This window comes from Dicentrarchus labrax, unplaced genomic scaffold (assembly GCF_905237075.1).
Source record: "Dicentrarchus labrax unplaced genomic scaffold, dlabrax2021, whole genome shotgun sequence".
NCBI lineage: Eukaryota > Metazoa > Chordata > Actinopteri > Moronidae > Dicentrarchus > Dicentrarchus labrax.
Genome location: NW_026136720.1, coordinates 20,499,312 through 20,514,297, shown reverse-complemented (window position 1 = coordinate 20,514,297; position 14,986 = coordinate 20,499,312). Strand labels below are relative to the sequence as shown.

Here is a 14,986-nt window from a genome sequence, read left to right as displayed (position 1 = left end):
GCCATTTTATGACTTGAAAATGGCTCAACACGCCATCTACTGTTGTAAATTAAAAAAACCCTGAACCTTGCAAGGCCAATGCTGATCGACCATTTGGGACTACTTCATGTGACATTTATATAAAAAAAAGAAAAAAGAAAACAGTGTTAATGCCCTTTAATGAGAGAAAGACACCTCCCCCAGCTTCAGCTTGGAGTGGAAGTCTGAGCTCATTTTCAAATGTATATTTGAGACCCAGACTTGTGCTGCAGAAAGACCACAGGACTGTAATCTTTACCCTGAACCCACACACTGACACTCATACTGGAGAGTTAGCTGATCTCTGAGCTGTTAGCTTAGGCTATAACACAGGTACCATCTGTGCCTGTATGTGGACGAATAAAGGTGCCAGTACCCTAATTCATCCCAGCCCAAACCCTAAACGCAACATAACCCTAACACTGTTCTCAGGCTAGCTATGTGTTTTGACACACAGACGCAGTTGTTTAAGAGTACCTCACCAGCATTGCTGTACGCAGGGTATTAGAAATACACAGGTTCAGAAACTGAACTTGCTAGGGGGGTTATGGGGCAATAAATCAAAGCCTCAAAGTAGCTATCTTTATACAACTAATAATTACTTTTGTTGTATAACCCCTGGAAAAAAGACACTGTTGTAATAAGAAGTAAGGGACGTTCTTGTACAAGCTGCCACGATTATGCTTCCAGTGACTGTAAAAGCTCCAGGGGACTCTCTCTGAGTCAGGGTCTGACAGCAGCTGCTCACAGCTGGTTAACTCTAACTACCAGCTCACTATTCCTGCTGTGGTCAGTCTGTCAATCATTCTGCTCGCTGTCGCAGCCACGCCCCCTGCTAAAGTCACTGTTCTTTGCAGGTCTGATGCATTTTTTAAATTTCCAGAGAGGGAGGGAGCTAGCAGAATCGACTTCTTTCACAGCAGCCACTTTGACATGAGGCTTTAGTTAAGTTTGGTTAAGTTACATGAAGAATGCTCCCAGTCTTTATGCTAAGCTAAGCTGCTGTTGTAGTTTAATAAGTGCATTTACAAGCATGATGCATGATTTTGTGACATCAAAACCAGTTGAGAGACTGAACTGAAAAATAACTGTTCAACTTTTGGAATCTAAAATATTTGCACATTCAAACATAACATACTTTTCGATGAGGGTGAAGCCGTTAAGCAGGTTTTTAAGAGACTTTATTCAACTTTTTGTGGAAACAAAACAGACTAATTATGTCTCGTTCATATCTGTTATGTATTGTTTGTCTACCACTGTAGTCTATATTTTAAATATATTTTGTGCACAGCTTTTTTATTAGCTATGTGTCTACATCACAGCAGCACTCTCTAAACTATCAGTCTATCACTGCCCATTACTAATTCATAAAATAAAGTGAGAGGAAATAACTAATAATAGGAGCAGGCCCTTTCGTAATAGTTGGTTGCAAGAATAGCAATTTAATTAGTGAAACTCTCAACTCATGCATCCCCCAGGCTACATTATAATCCCGTATACTTTACAGGAATTGCATGACCTCATAGGAAACAGAAAATACCCGACAGTACGATAAAGTCACTGTAATATGACCCACAAACACACTGCAGGTCTCCACAGGAAGATTATAGGCTGCTGATATATTTCAGCTGGGAGGTTAGTTCAAGTGCAGTCAGAAGATTGCATTTCCTGCAAGAGTATTGATGGCCTTTATCTCATACCTTGATGTCTTTCTAATGAGACTGTAAAAGTAATCTGATGCAAAATAGGTAGAGTGTGTGTGTGAGAAGTTGGTAGGATCAATGTTGTTGTTAACCTTCACATCACAGATGTCCTGTTATACCTATAGATAAAGATGGAAACGCCTTTTTGAGACCGCAGGCTGTTTATTTCTCCGACATCAAGTGTTTTTGTCACAAAAGGATCATAAATTATAGGTACATTCACATGCTGTTCATAGAAAAAAAATTAAAAATAAAATAAATAAAACAGATCCCACAATAGGCGAACTGTAAATAATGAGGCGTGAGAAAGTCTGACTTGAAAACCAAAGGGAAAAGGGAGTGGACAACAATAGACTTCCTGTTAAACCAGCTGACATCATGTCATATGGGAAAATGTGATTGGTATAGCCTTAGCCCTGCCCAACTGTAGGAAAACCAACAAAAAAAACCATTTAAGACGGAGATACTCAACTTGCTTTGCCCGGGGGCCCACTTTTGAAAAATGACAGGAGGCCAGGGGCTAACTAATCAACAAATAATGTTTATCAGATGAAACGAATAAACATTAAGATTGTTGATTTGGCAGAATAAGATGACTTCAAGGTCGTAACCGTCTGATATTAGCAACCTGTGGGAAAATAAATTCACATGTCCATTTCTCATTGAATATACTTATTAGACATGGAACAGTAGGGTAAACACGGCGTTATCAGTGATACTAATTAAGGCTGTGTTCCATTCAGATCAATCAGAGTCAGGGTGCTGCTGTTCCTCTGTTCACTGAAAAGGCTCTGCTACGCTAAATGGAACAGAAGATGTTAAGTTCAATTAAAACATGATAAAGGAAATGAAGTGTGTAACATTTAGGAGGGTCCTTGGGCAGAAATGGAATATAATATTCTTTTCATTGCTAATTAATAAAATCAGAACAGCACTTTGAGGTTTTACAGGTTTGACATAAAATAATGTGTCAGTTAATGAAACATGTCAGCTGAGTCCCCCTGTTTTCAGTCTGCTGACTGTAGGTTATTGTCACCAACATGGTATCATTTTAATCACTATTTAGAGAGATTAAGGTCAGGTTCAAGCTTTTAAGAAACCCTTGCAACAACCCTGTGTGGACCCACCACTCAATATGCATTTCTCTTAATTCTGTGTGTTTACCAACCACGTAGACGAAACACAAATCTGCTTCCCTCCTTACAAATCTTGTGACAGGTTTAGAGAACAGAGAGGCCTAAAGTAACCGACATTGTATGTGTGACTGCATGTTTGTATGTGTGAGACAGCGTTCTGAAAACTGCAGGTACTCAGTTCCTGGAAAGTGATCGGTGTTGCCGACTAATAGCTGAACTCTTGCAGTAACCACAGGCTTGAGTTTGCTCTCGTTGACAGGGCTCTCGGTTTAGGGGGTGACTCAATACGAAAGCAAAAACATCCGACTGTACTCGATGACAAACATCTTATTCTCAAATATTATATGTGAAGAGTCAAACCCTCTTTGCAGATATTTGGCATGCGCTTTATTTGCATACATACTCTTAACTGTCACAGATGCAGTGAAACAATAGGAGATGAAGCCTAAAACCATATAGAAACATTGTTCATGTTGTTTTTATCACAAACCACATCCACTCATCTAGTTTTCTTGTCTACATTAACGAAGAAACGGAATCTGACCTGAAAAAGCAGATTTGATTCCTGATTACAACTAATTACTGTTATCTACACTTACTGTTATAGATTGTCAGTCTGTGATGTTTGATGCTTTCCAGGAGTTATCGTGTGACAAGATATTATACACAGTTTCCTTCAGCTGCATTCCTCCACTTCAATGATCTAATGTTTCCCAGAATGAGTTTATAACAATCCCCACAGAAGTGTGGCGAATGTGTTATTTTCACCTGCCGATGTTCCGTGTAGGCAGTGACAGCAATTATGATACCATCGTACGAGCAAGAAGAAAAGGATAAAACTGATTTCTTTTCCAGTGTAGGAAAAGCGAGTAGTGGCACATGACACAACACGCCTGTCTGTTCCAGTGTATGCTAGTGAGGTTTGCAAGAGGTGGAGATAAAGAAGTACACACTCTTTGATTCTAAGGGTCAAACACTAAATGCTGCACAGGATAGGTCAAAATGTTAGATGTACTTATGGCACCAGAGGAAAAACCAGGTGATCACTAAAGTCTATAGGCTTTATCCTCTGGAGACCATCGTGAAATATTTAAATTTGGACCAAAGCGGTGGATTGACTGACCAACATTGCCATCTGTAGAGCCGTGCCCACTAGTGGTTGAAAAGAATAACACCTGGGTTTATTTTACAATGTTTTTGGATGGACAGTTCCTTTAAAACGTACCACTACTAGCCTACCTCAGCTATCTGTAAAGTCATATTTATAATCACACAAAACTAGGCTTCGGTAGGTTTAGAAACTGTGGACTTTCAGTTGAAACATTAATTCAAAACTGTCTTGTCACTAACAACAGGGAAACAAAAGAAAAGAGAAAAGCAGCTTGCCTTCCTTCCTCAGATATTGTAAACTACTTAATACACTCAAGACCTGGTAAGGGAAATGACCTTCTGTCTCAGAGGTTGTGTTGGTTGGTACAGGTTGCTGAAACTAAGTTCATAGCCATGTCAGACACTTTTCCTGTTGACGATTTCCGCCCAGCTCTTTGGTTACGCAAATGGCACAAGATGCTCAGTGCAGAGGGGAAGAGATGCACAAAAAGAAAAAAAAGAGTGCCGGTATCAGCAGTATGACTCATGCCTTACCATATACTGGAACATGAGCTTCTTGCAGTGATATTGAGAATAGGTGTATAATCAAGTCTGAGGTGTCTGCAGGTTTTTAAAATTAAATTCAAAGCAATTATCTGAACTTTTAAAAGTCTAAGTCTAGCTTAAATGTATATATAAATCATCACTTCCTCACAGATCCACCAATATTTTTGACACACTAAATTTACATGTTCATTCCCTAAAATGTATATATTATTATCTGTAAACTGTGTAATGCATAAGTGGTGAAAAATGTTATGAGAATTTAAAAAAAAAAAAACACTAACACTTTATAATAAGGGTCCAAATCATTCTATATTAAATGTTTGGTGACCAACCTGTGGGAATGCAGTAACACAGAGAGTATAGGCCAATAAAAAAACATTTATTAAGTAACATACACTTTAAAACATCTTCTAGGCAATTTTAAATTTAACATTAAAAGTCCATGTCACTGCTGCTGTTCAGCATGATAGCAACTCACAGGTTCTAAACCGTCAACAAAACCTCACCTTCCTAAAAACACAGAGGGCTCCATTACTGTTGTTCAAGCTCAAAAACTATTTTTGGCGAGTAAGCATCAGTGATGGGTGGAGAAAAACCTGCAGTCAACTGACAACGGTAAAGATGTGTCTTATGTGAGAGAAAAGCAAACTAACACTTGACCACAAAATTTACTGAGCTGCGCTTTGCAGTATATCGCACAAACCTCTCGTCCTCTTTTTTGATCGTATGTGACTACGTATGGTGTTATTAAAGGATTTGCATTAGAGACTGGTGACTAAGTAATTATAGTGGCCAACTACTGTGCAATTATTCTCGAGTAAACTGATCTGTTTCGGGGTTCTGCAGCAGGTAGAAGTAATGATGTTAATGGCAGACCTGAGTTATAAAATCACATATAGCGTAGCTCTACTAATCTGCACTCTGAGGGCGTCCTGAGCAGTGCCGGATTAGAATTAGCCATGCTTTGCAATTGGTCAGATCTGCAAAACCATTCAGCAGACATTCTAAAGAGCCATATGTGGGCCGCCACCACTCAGAAACACTGAGTTGGCAATTTGCATCTCGTTAAGCCTCCCACTCAGAGCTCCATGTGTGCTTCCCTTATTGGCTTCTGATTCAGAAAGTTCACAGTGTCCCCACTGTCCTGGCTTGGGGTGGACAGGTACTCTAACTCATAGCCTCCGCTTCTGTTGGCCGGGCGGACTTCATTTGATGGTTTTTTGTGTTCCAGGATCTGCTGCAGCTGGTGGCCGGCGTAATCGGGCTTGGTGGTGAGGGGTCCTACTGGAACCTCTATGCCCAGGATGTCGGTGACCATGTAGGGGCGAAGCCAGCCCACCAGAGGGGTGCTGCCAGGGGTGTAGTGGGTCTGCCGGTGGTAGAACAGGAGACCATCCACCTGCAGCCAGAAATTCAGAATTAAAACTAATCAAAGCCTGATGGGAAGCACCCAACATGTATCTGACTAACACTTCTTGCAATGTGCAGCAGTGAGGTATTTGCAAAAAAAAAAAAAAAAAACGGTTGAAGGACGAGATAACTTTTCTTACGCTGAAGTTGTACTCAGCTGCCAGAGCTTTCTGAATCAGCTCTGCTGTGCAGTCAGTACTTTGGAGGCTCACAAACCGGAACTGTTGGACCAAACAAAACCAGAGCAGCACGTTGTTAGTTCCAAACACAATTTGTCTTCTTGTCAAATGTGAGAAATTGCTTTCCAATGGTGAGTTTACTCTACAAGGACTAAGCCTAGCTCCTAGTGGGCTGTACCACACAAACACTGAGGATTTAGTGGTGGAACTTGAACTCAAAGTTCACTTAAAGCACCATAATCTCCAAGATTTGAGTGTAATAATCACTTCAGAGCACAATTAGGAATAAAGACGGCAATGGGAGTTTGCCTTTCATTTTCCTTTGTCTCATTTCCCCCCTGAAGAGGCTTATTCATTAAATTCAAGACTTTATGTGGAAATAAGGTGCAGCAAGGCATAAAGCACAACAGACACAAAATGCAGAAAACCTAAGATTGAATAAACATGTTACAGTGTTTCAAATAACAATACTAAGTACTGGAAACTAGGAAGGAAAAATAGGGCACGAAGTGAAGAGGCTCTATTCCTGGTGCTGTTACTCACAGGGTTGCGTTTGGCGATTTCTGATAGGCCGTCCGCCTCCTGGACTTTGGACTGGAGCCAGTAGAAACGGAACTCAGTCTGTTGATGAGAGAACAAGCTCTGTAAACAAGAAAACTCTTTTTCGAATCCCGAGCCAATGAGATGGGCAACGTGGCAAAACAGCACATCTGTGGCCCAGACTTTGCTACTTAAGCAATTAGACAAGCATTCCTGGATTGCTGGAGGATTAGAAGCCTGTCTTACCGGGCAGTCATACACCGGGTGGCCTCTCCAGCACATGACATCCAGGATGTAGTACGTTCTGTCCACCTCACTGTAAATGCAGTCCAGGATTGTGTAGTCTGCATGGGGCACGTACAAAAAGGGCCACTTACAGACAGACAGCATACACTAGTATAAAACACATTCATAATAACTTAATATCTTAACTATTATTTAAGCTACTAAATAAAAAAAAAAAAAGACTTACAACCTGATACAAAATAATTTTAACATACTGTAGCGACAAGGGGTATGACAGTATGGTTCGTTGATAGCAGTGGCACAAAAGTTACAATACTCATATATTCGATTGCGCGAATCACTTTTTGGTCCTGAACTATGTTTTGGAACAACAATTAGCCAGAAGACACTGGCACTCTCACCAACCCCCACCCTCCAGAACCAGTGCTGCAAGACATTTCTGCTCTAATGCTTCATTTCCACTGCATGGTACGCCTTGGCTCGGATCGCTGGGAAACTTTCCTTTGTGGTTTGCTGACCCTGTTCAATATTGCGATGGCGATATGACTTGCAATAAATAAACAAATACTGAAGAGTGCATATTGTGAAGAAATTTTCCTTCTTTACATTAGACTGCAATGGTATAGGGCTCCCCTTACCACTGTAAAGTCTACAAACCTAAAGGAGGTCACAGGTCACAGCCTGGTAATCTGGCCTCCTCTCTGACTGTTTGGCTGACTAGACTATGCAGAGCAGCTGATAAGGTTGAACACTGAGCACCCAACATATCGTAGTAGTACTTTGTTAGACCAAGTTAAGAACAATCTGATTCACAGACTGACTCATTTGTCTCCTTTATAAGATACGTGGCAAACTGAGCTAAACAGACGTCATACAGACAGCTTATGTTTTGGTAACAATACGCTATTAGCTGAGCTAGCACACTGTTCTTGTGGATGAGGGGTGATTGAAACACTTTATCTGTGATTATTATATTTTAAAAGTTATAGGTTAGTAAGCATAACCTGAAATAGACTGACAGGTGAATGAGAGCAAATGGGAGAAGCTACTGTTGTCACTTCCCTGTGTTGCTAAAATGGTTTACTATAATAAACCAGTGTCCTCCAAATACAACAGGCCCTCCTACCTTTTCCCATGGCTGAGTTGTGTCGGTTTCCACCGGGCAGCAGGGAGGGGAAACGATTCACACAGTAGCCGCTTTTAGTGTAAGCTGCAGTGGAACCCTTCAGAAAAAGAAAAACAGAAGGAAGAGACAACTGTTACCACAATGGCTGTCCACAGGGACATTTTAACTGGAAACTGAGTAGAAAAGATCACAACATTGGCTATTTGGTTTCTTCTGCTACTATCTTCCACATACTTATAAACAGTCATGAAGTACAAATACCTTTTGTGCAACTTGATTCGTCACAATGTTGTCTCACTGAAAGGACAATACTCCTAAATTATTGCCCGGCCCCGTCTGAAACCATAATCATAATAGAGCTCTGAAGGTTTACTTAAGAATAATTGCACAGTATTTGGCCACTATAATTATTTAGTCATGGTGTCCTATGCAGATCCTTTAATAACACCATACATATGTACTATACGATCAAAATAGTGCATATTATATTCTAAATTCACAAGACAACTTGTCTTAACTGCTTGGGTCATGCAAATAATGGGACCTAAAAATGGACAGACATCAAACCCCTCACTCTTGGCACAATTAGTGCCATGAGGTTCCCACAGAGTTGTGCAGGAACTTTGGAGATAAAAAGCCAAAAGCTAGCTAACTGAGAAATGAATGTGAATGCTCGAGATCAGATGAAACATGCTGCATTTGGTTGCAGCAACCATCTGCTGTTTCTGTGTTTCAAAGAGTCTTCAGTCCTCGTTCTGTAAAGAGCGCTGTGCAGCGGCTCAGTTTTGGCATCAATGAGGTCAAAGTCTGAAATAATGAATGAGGAACCAGATGACTGTTATGATGTGATAGATGGTTGCATCATCGGCAGTGACACTAGTAAACAAAATGTGTGTGTGTAGCAACAGAGAAAAACTGTAGGGCAAGAATGACAGGACCAGCATAATGTAGCAGAGTTCCTAGTAATCTGCTTTTAATACTGTCAGCCTTTTCATTACTCATAAACCACAAAAGTGACAATACGACGCAGATGAGCAGGTTGTTTTACATTCAACAATACCACAGAAAAACACACATGATGTTGTAAGAAAGTAAATTGGAAATGTTATGACAGAGTTGATTATTCACAAGAAGTAGAAGTAGATTAATTCTAATATAAGAGGGGGATTGTTTGGGGGTAGGTTTAATTTAACTGATAGGTTTGGTGACTCAACTGCCTCCACTCATTGAAGATATTATCTATAGTCATTTTTACACCATTTTTTAGTATTTCATAGACTAAAAGGTTAATCAAGAATATAATCAGCAGGTTAATTGACGATGAAAGAAATCATTAGTTGCAGCCCTAATCCTGATGCTGCCCAGTACCAGTCCACAACCCTGAGTTGTATTAGGAATACACTGCTATAGAAATGACCCACACAAACCTTTGGCCTTTTGGCTAGATAGTACCCCAGAGTAGGGTAGAATTGGCAGAATATTAAACAAATGAAAACCTTCATGTACTTCTTTTCACTAGAGGCCTTTCCAGCAGGGCGGCAGACAATCTGTCTCTTTCCTGATGATGAAGATGAACTTTCATGCTGTTCCTGTATTACAATCTAATGACATAAGTAATGTTTACATCAGAGGACAACTTATTTCCGAATGAATGACGAAACACAGCGTGACTCAATACAACATACAGCCTGACACAACTTGATTTTGGTAGTTCTTGTTTTTCACTTTTCGCAACACTTCTTCGGTGTCATGGCCAAACTAGAGGTGGGTGATAGATATCGTTTGCGATAATATCGTCATTGTTGTTTTGACGATGTGCACATTTCCATTATCGAGTATTTAAATTACTTTGCCAAAAATATTGAAACGCACGCGGAAACTCCTCACATCCACTTAATACACGGTGCAGCAATGCTCTCTACAGCATGGCGGGATTCAGTCACACGACTAGTGGGCCTACGTGATCACATGACGTGATCACGTGACCTCTCGCTTGCATCCTCCTTGCAACAGTTTAGCAGCACGTTGTGATGGTAGAGAGAAAATGCAAGCACCTCCAGTCCCTGAAGCTACCGGTACTTCAGATGATTTAGTGCCGAGACGTGGGTCTACCTCTCTGGCATGGAAATGGTTTAGTTTCGAAAATACTTTTTAGCGCAGCGCTCAGAGCGCTTCAAGTTGAAATCTGTTCAACTTTTAACACCGCTGGGCGCTCAGAAAATTAGTTTTTGAGTGCTCTCAGCGCTAAAAACGCGTTTGGTGGACACAAGCCCTAACTCAGACTATTCACATTTTATGGGATATCGACTGATTATCATTATCGCCAAAATCCCAAAGAATTTTGCCCATATCGCCCACCCCTAGGCCAAACATGCAACTTTTTAATATGGTAATCCTTTTTGACCCTACATACACTTCTCCACATTGTTCCAGTATCATAATGAAATCTATTCTAGTTTACCACTTTCTTTGTCACAGGTTCAGGAAAATTCTTCCTAAAGGCTCGCCCACATTACTAATTTTGAAGGGTTTCCCGGACAAAAGTGACTCATGTTACTCATAGGCACAACTCACCTCATTCTCCTCAATACCAAGAATGCAGTTTTGAATAAAACTAAAAGCATAAAATGCAAAGCACAATAATCCTATCAGAATATCGATTCAGTACAGCTGTGACACTGCATTCAAATTAGAGATTGCTGTTGTTCATGATAATCAAATTTTGAAAATGGCAAGACTTCCGACCTGGGCTGGGAGATGACACATAAAAAAAATAATAATAATAATAAAAAAAGCCAATAGGAAACTTAACTGAAGAGCAGTGACACGTTTCTTACCTTTGAGGCAACAATGAGAGATCTTTTCCCCATGGGACAGACCACCATCAGCCAATCAGTGTCCAGTTCTGATGGCACATCCACCAGCCACTCTGACAGCATGAGCTAAGGAGGAAGACAAACTCAGACTTTTATCCTCATAAACACTGTATTCAAGAGTCAAAAAATAATGATGTGAAATCGGTTGGCATTCAATAAGCCTGTTTGGCTTTCATTTTAGAAACAAATGCGCCCTCTGCTGGTCGAGATGAAGAATGAATGAACACATGAATAAGAATGTCTCTGGGTAGTAACACATCAAACACTGACCTGGTTTGCATAATGTTTCGGCAGCTTCCTCCTCTCAACCTCCATCCCCTCTTCCTCTGCGTTGCCATCTTGCTCCCGTTCCCCCTCGTTCTGTTTTTCCATGTCCTCCTCTCCATCGCTGTCTGCCCCCGTCCAGTCCCCGTCAGCCAGACGCCGCGCATGGTTGACGTAGTTTAAACGTTTACTGAAATTAGGGATGAAAAAAAAATTAATTCACATTCAGATACTTGCACTGTGCTAATCAGGGTCTAAAATGACCTTGATCGAGGAATCAATCCAATGCTTTATCTGGGGCTGAAAGAAAATTACAACCAAAAATATTTTTCGACAGGCCAGATAACTGCAGCTTCACAAATGTAACGATTTGCTGCTTTTCCTTTTAATTACTTTAATTATTTAATATTGACAATTATTGAGGTTTGGACTGTTGGTTGGACAAAACAAGCATATGAGGGTGTCACTTTAGACTCTGCGATGGCATTTCTCACTATTTTTAGAACTGATTGGTAATTAGATTAATAGATTACAGGAGAAACATTTTCCTGATTATACATACAAAAGTTTTACTTTAATAACATTTGCAATGCAGGCATTTTACTAGTAACTGAGTATTCTGTGATATTAGTATTTTCCCTAAGTAAAGGATCTGAGTAGTTCCTCCATCACTGCCCCTCTCTATCAAAGTAAACAATCCCCGCCAGCCTCCCATACATTGCATTATTGTGCCATTATATTATCATAATATCAGTCACATGAAACGGTCTTAAAATGACAATAATATGGTTTATTGCATTTATTTCTGGGACAATATATCATCCAACAAAAGTAGCAACTGTGACAGGCCTAATGGGATGTGAGTCTCTCCCAGTACGTGAGAGAAGTGCCAGCATGTTGCCGCAGTCACAGAACAGAGCTTTATGCTACAAGTTACTGTTAGCTGTATCGTAGCTAAATCAGCATATTAGTTCCTGAAAGTTGTTGTGTTTGTCCCTGTTCATGCAATGTTACCATGGCGTCTTCTTGCAGTCTTCACAGCGGTGTGAAATGTTATCTCCCACGCATAAATGTTACCAGAGGAAATACTGTGCTAGCTAGATAACTGTAGTGACGGTGGACAGCGAGGGACAATCATTGATTGACTGTTATACAGTGCATACTGCCCCCAGTGCAGAGTTCATGCAAAACAAAATGTGGTCAGTCAACTTATGTGTTGTAGTGATGAGAGTTTGTAGTGAAGTAGTGTATTGAACATTATAGTGTCTGACAACTGTTAGTGCAGTCGAAGGTATGCTGCTGGAAACAGAAAGCGGAAGAGCAGAAAACTATTACCTTAAGTCTCTGTGACGTAATAAAATAAGATTCATTTGGAGTAGTGATTTTAAATCGGTCGAATTCAAACCCAGAAGGGAGAGCTCCATACTGTGAACTGTAGTGTGAGGACAGTTACCTTTTCTGCAGGTCAAGGAAGCGTCGGCGCCGCTCGCTCTGCTCCAGCACGCTGTACTTGCTCTTGTACTGGGCCAGCCGAGGGTGGGGGGCGGCTGTACTGTTGGGATCCTTGGACACAGCAAAGCTGGCTGACAGGGCTTTGGTCAGGTCATCCATGGGGACTCTGTAAATCAATACACCAGTGGTTATATAAGCTTATAAGCATTTTCCCCTTCTCTCTGATATTGACCATCCCCTTCCCTGAGACTAGTGAAAGAGCTTATATTATAAGGACATGTGGTTGATGAATTTATGAATAATCACTATGGTTAAGCCTGGAAATGACACAAACAAGAGTACAATTTATTTTGGTACACTTGTAAACTCTGATTCTGAAGAAAAGGTGTATCCAACATTTCCTGCAGACATTGTCTGTATTCTGGCAGTTCAACCTTGTCAGTTAACATCTGTTTGATATTTGCATGATGGCACATTTGTTCATGTCACTGTGTGTGTGTGTGTGTGTGTGTGTGTGTTGTGTGTGTGACTCAGGGATTTATCTCAGTTGTCTTTAAAAAGGACCAGTGTGTAGAATTTAGTTGCACCATCATCTTTAAAATGCAGTGTATATATATATAAAGAATCTAAACTGCGTAAGCTTACATGGATGTCCAGATGTAACGTTATGTGTATCATTTCATTATGTAGTAATCTATCGATCTAGTCTAAATTCATTTATTTTGTTTGGTAAATGATTAACTGATTGTCAAAAATGTCTCTTTTCTTAATTCACTGGTTAATCAACTAATCCTTTTAGCATTAATATAGATGACTGTTTGTTGCTTTCTGTAACATTAGATATTAATAGTGCCATAACCCAGCTTTAGTAACCATGTAAACACATAATTTGCCTGCCAATAACATCATCATATTATGTGCTTGAATAACGTATTCATGCCCACCTGTATCCTCCCTCGACCTCAGTGGCTCCTCAAAGTTCTCTTGGTTAGTTCATTTCAATGCTACACAACTTTCCCTCTCAGCTAACTAAGCTACAACACAATGCAACAGTTTTTAGACACTGTAATCTATGTTCATGTAATACACCCAGACGACAAAGGTCTTCTAACGTTAATAACAGATGATGGACCCTCATCTGGTGGCTGTCTAATGGGATTTTACGATGAAAACAGCCCGGAGAGCTGTGTTTAACAGACTGCTAACAGACTGCTAACGAACAGCTAACGAACAGCTAGCCAGTGATGTAGCTAGCACAATGCTAAGCCTGCTAGCATCATGTGGCCAAGACGTTACTGCTTTTATTTTCCTTCTTGCTTCACACAGACATTTTCAGAGCTAACCTCACTACTGGACAGCAGGTTTGGTCAGACAATAGTTAATAACATTATCTAAAAACATTACCGTTACCTTGGATACTCCGAGAGGCTGCTGCTGCTGAAACGTCACGATGTCATTTTTCCCACCAGTGGCGACTTTTAGTTGGCCGATTAAATACAGAAAACTATCCCGGAGTTTCACACAGTAAACATTTGCACTTTATTGTAAATAATAACAGTTCATCATATATTATAAATACTGTGTTTCTGGTGCACATGTTTCTAAAACATTTATATAAAATCCGTTTTATTTAGCAAAGTGTGTTTGTTACATCTATAAGTTTGTGAAACAATACATATTTGCAGTAGTGGAAGTATTCAGATTAAATAAAAGTAGCAAAACCACACCATCAACAGTTCGGCCTTTAAAGTACACAATTTTTATCAAAAACATTTTCTTAAAGTGTCAAAAGTAAAAGTTACTCATTATGTGAAATGGCCCTTGTAAGTTAATTATTCAATCATTACTATTGATGAATAATGATAAGCAGTAGGCCTATGGGCCTATTGTAATATACAGTAGAGCTTATTTGAACAATTACATATACTGTTGGATAGCTTAATCCATAACAATGCCATCAATTCTTAATTGTGATAATTATTAATTAATTATATAATCTTTCCCCTGAAATTTGTCATGTGAAGGTATAAAAGTAGCATAAAATGGGAATACTCAAGTAGAGTAGCGATAAGCAGGCTACCTCAACATTGTACTTCATCGTGCTGTACTGTACTTGACTGAAATCATTACTCTGTTTTGTCTGTTCAGTTTTATTGTCCTGTGAAGCACTCTGAACTGCTTTCATATGAAATGTTGTTATACAAACAAAATTTGAAGTTGAATCTGAACATATTATGGTTAAGGAATATCTGTATCAAATATGAATTAAGTATATACTAGAAGTCAGTTCTAATCTGTTTATCAAGACTATAATGAGCAAATATAAGCAAGAATAACCAGTAGCCCAACTTGAAATTCTTATTTATAAAGTTAATAATAA

General features: G+C 39.8%; 1 protein-coding gene across 2 annotated transcripts; it reads right to left on the bottom strand.

The window, feature by feature from the left end:
* Window positions 1–4,871: 4,871 nt before the first annotated feature.
* Window positions 4,872–14,113, bottom strand: snupn (snurportin 1). Of its 2 annotated transcripts, none has more exons than XM_051381639.1 (9): window positions 14,017–14,113; window positions 12,608–12,772; window positions 11,161–11,344; window positions 10,852–10,956; window positions 8,015–8,111; window positions 6,889–6,986; window positions 6,646–6,723; window positions 6,064–6,144; window positions 4,872–5,912 (listed from the first exon to the last, which is right to left on the bottom strand). In XM_051381639.1, the coding sequence occupies exons 2-9, from the start codon at window positions 12,763–12,765 to the stop codon at window positions 5,592–5,594; spliced, it is 1,122 nt and encodes a 373-aa protein (XP_051237599.1). In that variant the 5' UTR covers window positions 12,766–12,772; window positions 14,017–14,113; the 3' UTR covers window positions 4,872–5,591. The 2 variants fall into 2 exon arrangements, with proteins under 2 accessions (XP_051237599.1, XP_051237601.1); XM_051381641.1 differs by having other exon boundaries at window positions 14,011–14,068.
* Window positions 14,114–14,986: the final 873 nt, after the last annotated feature.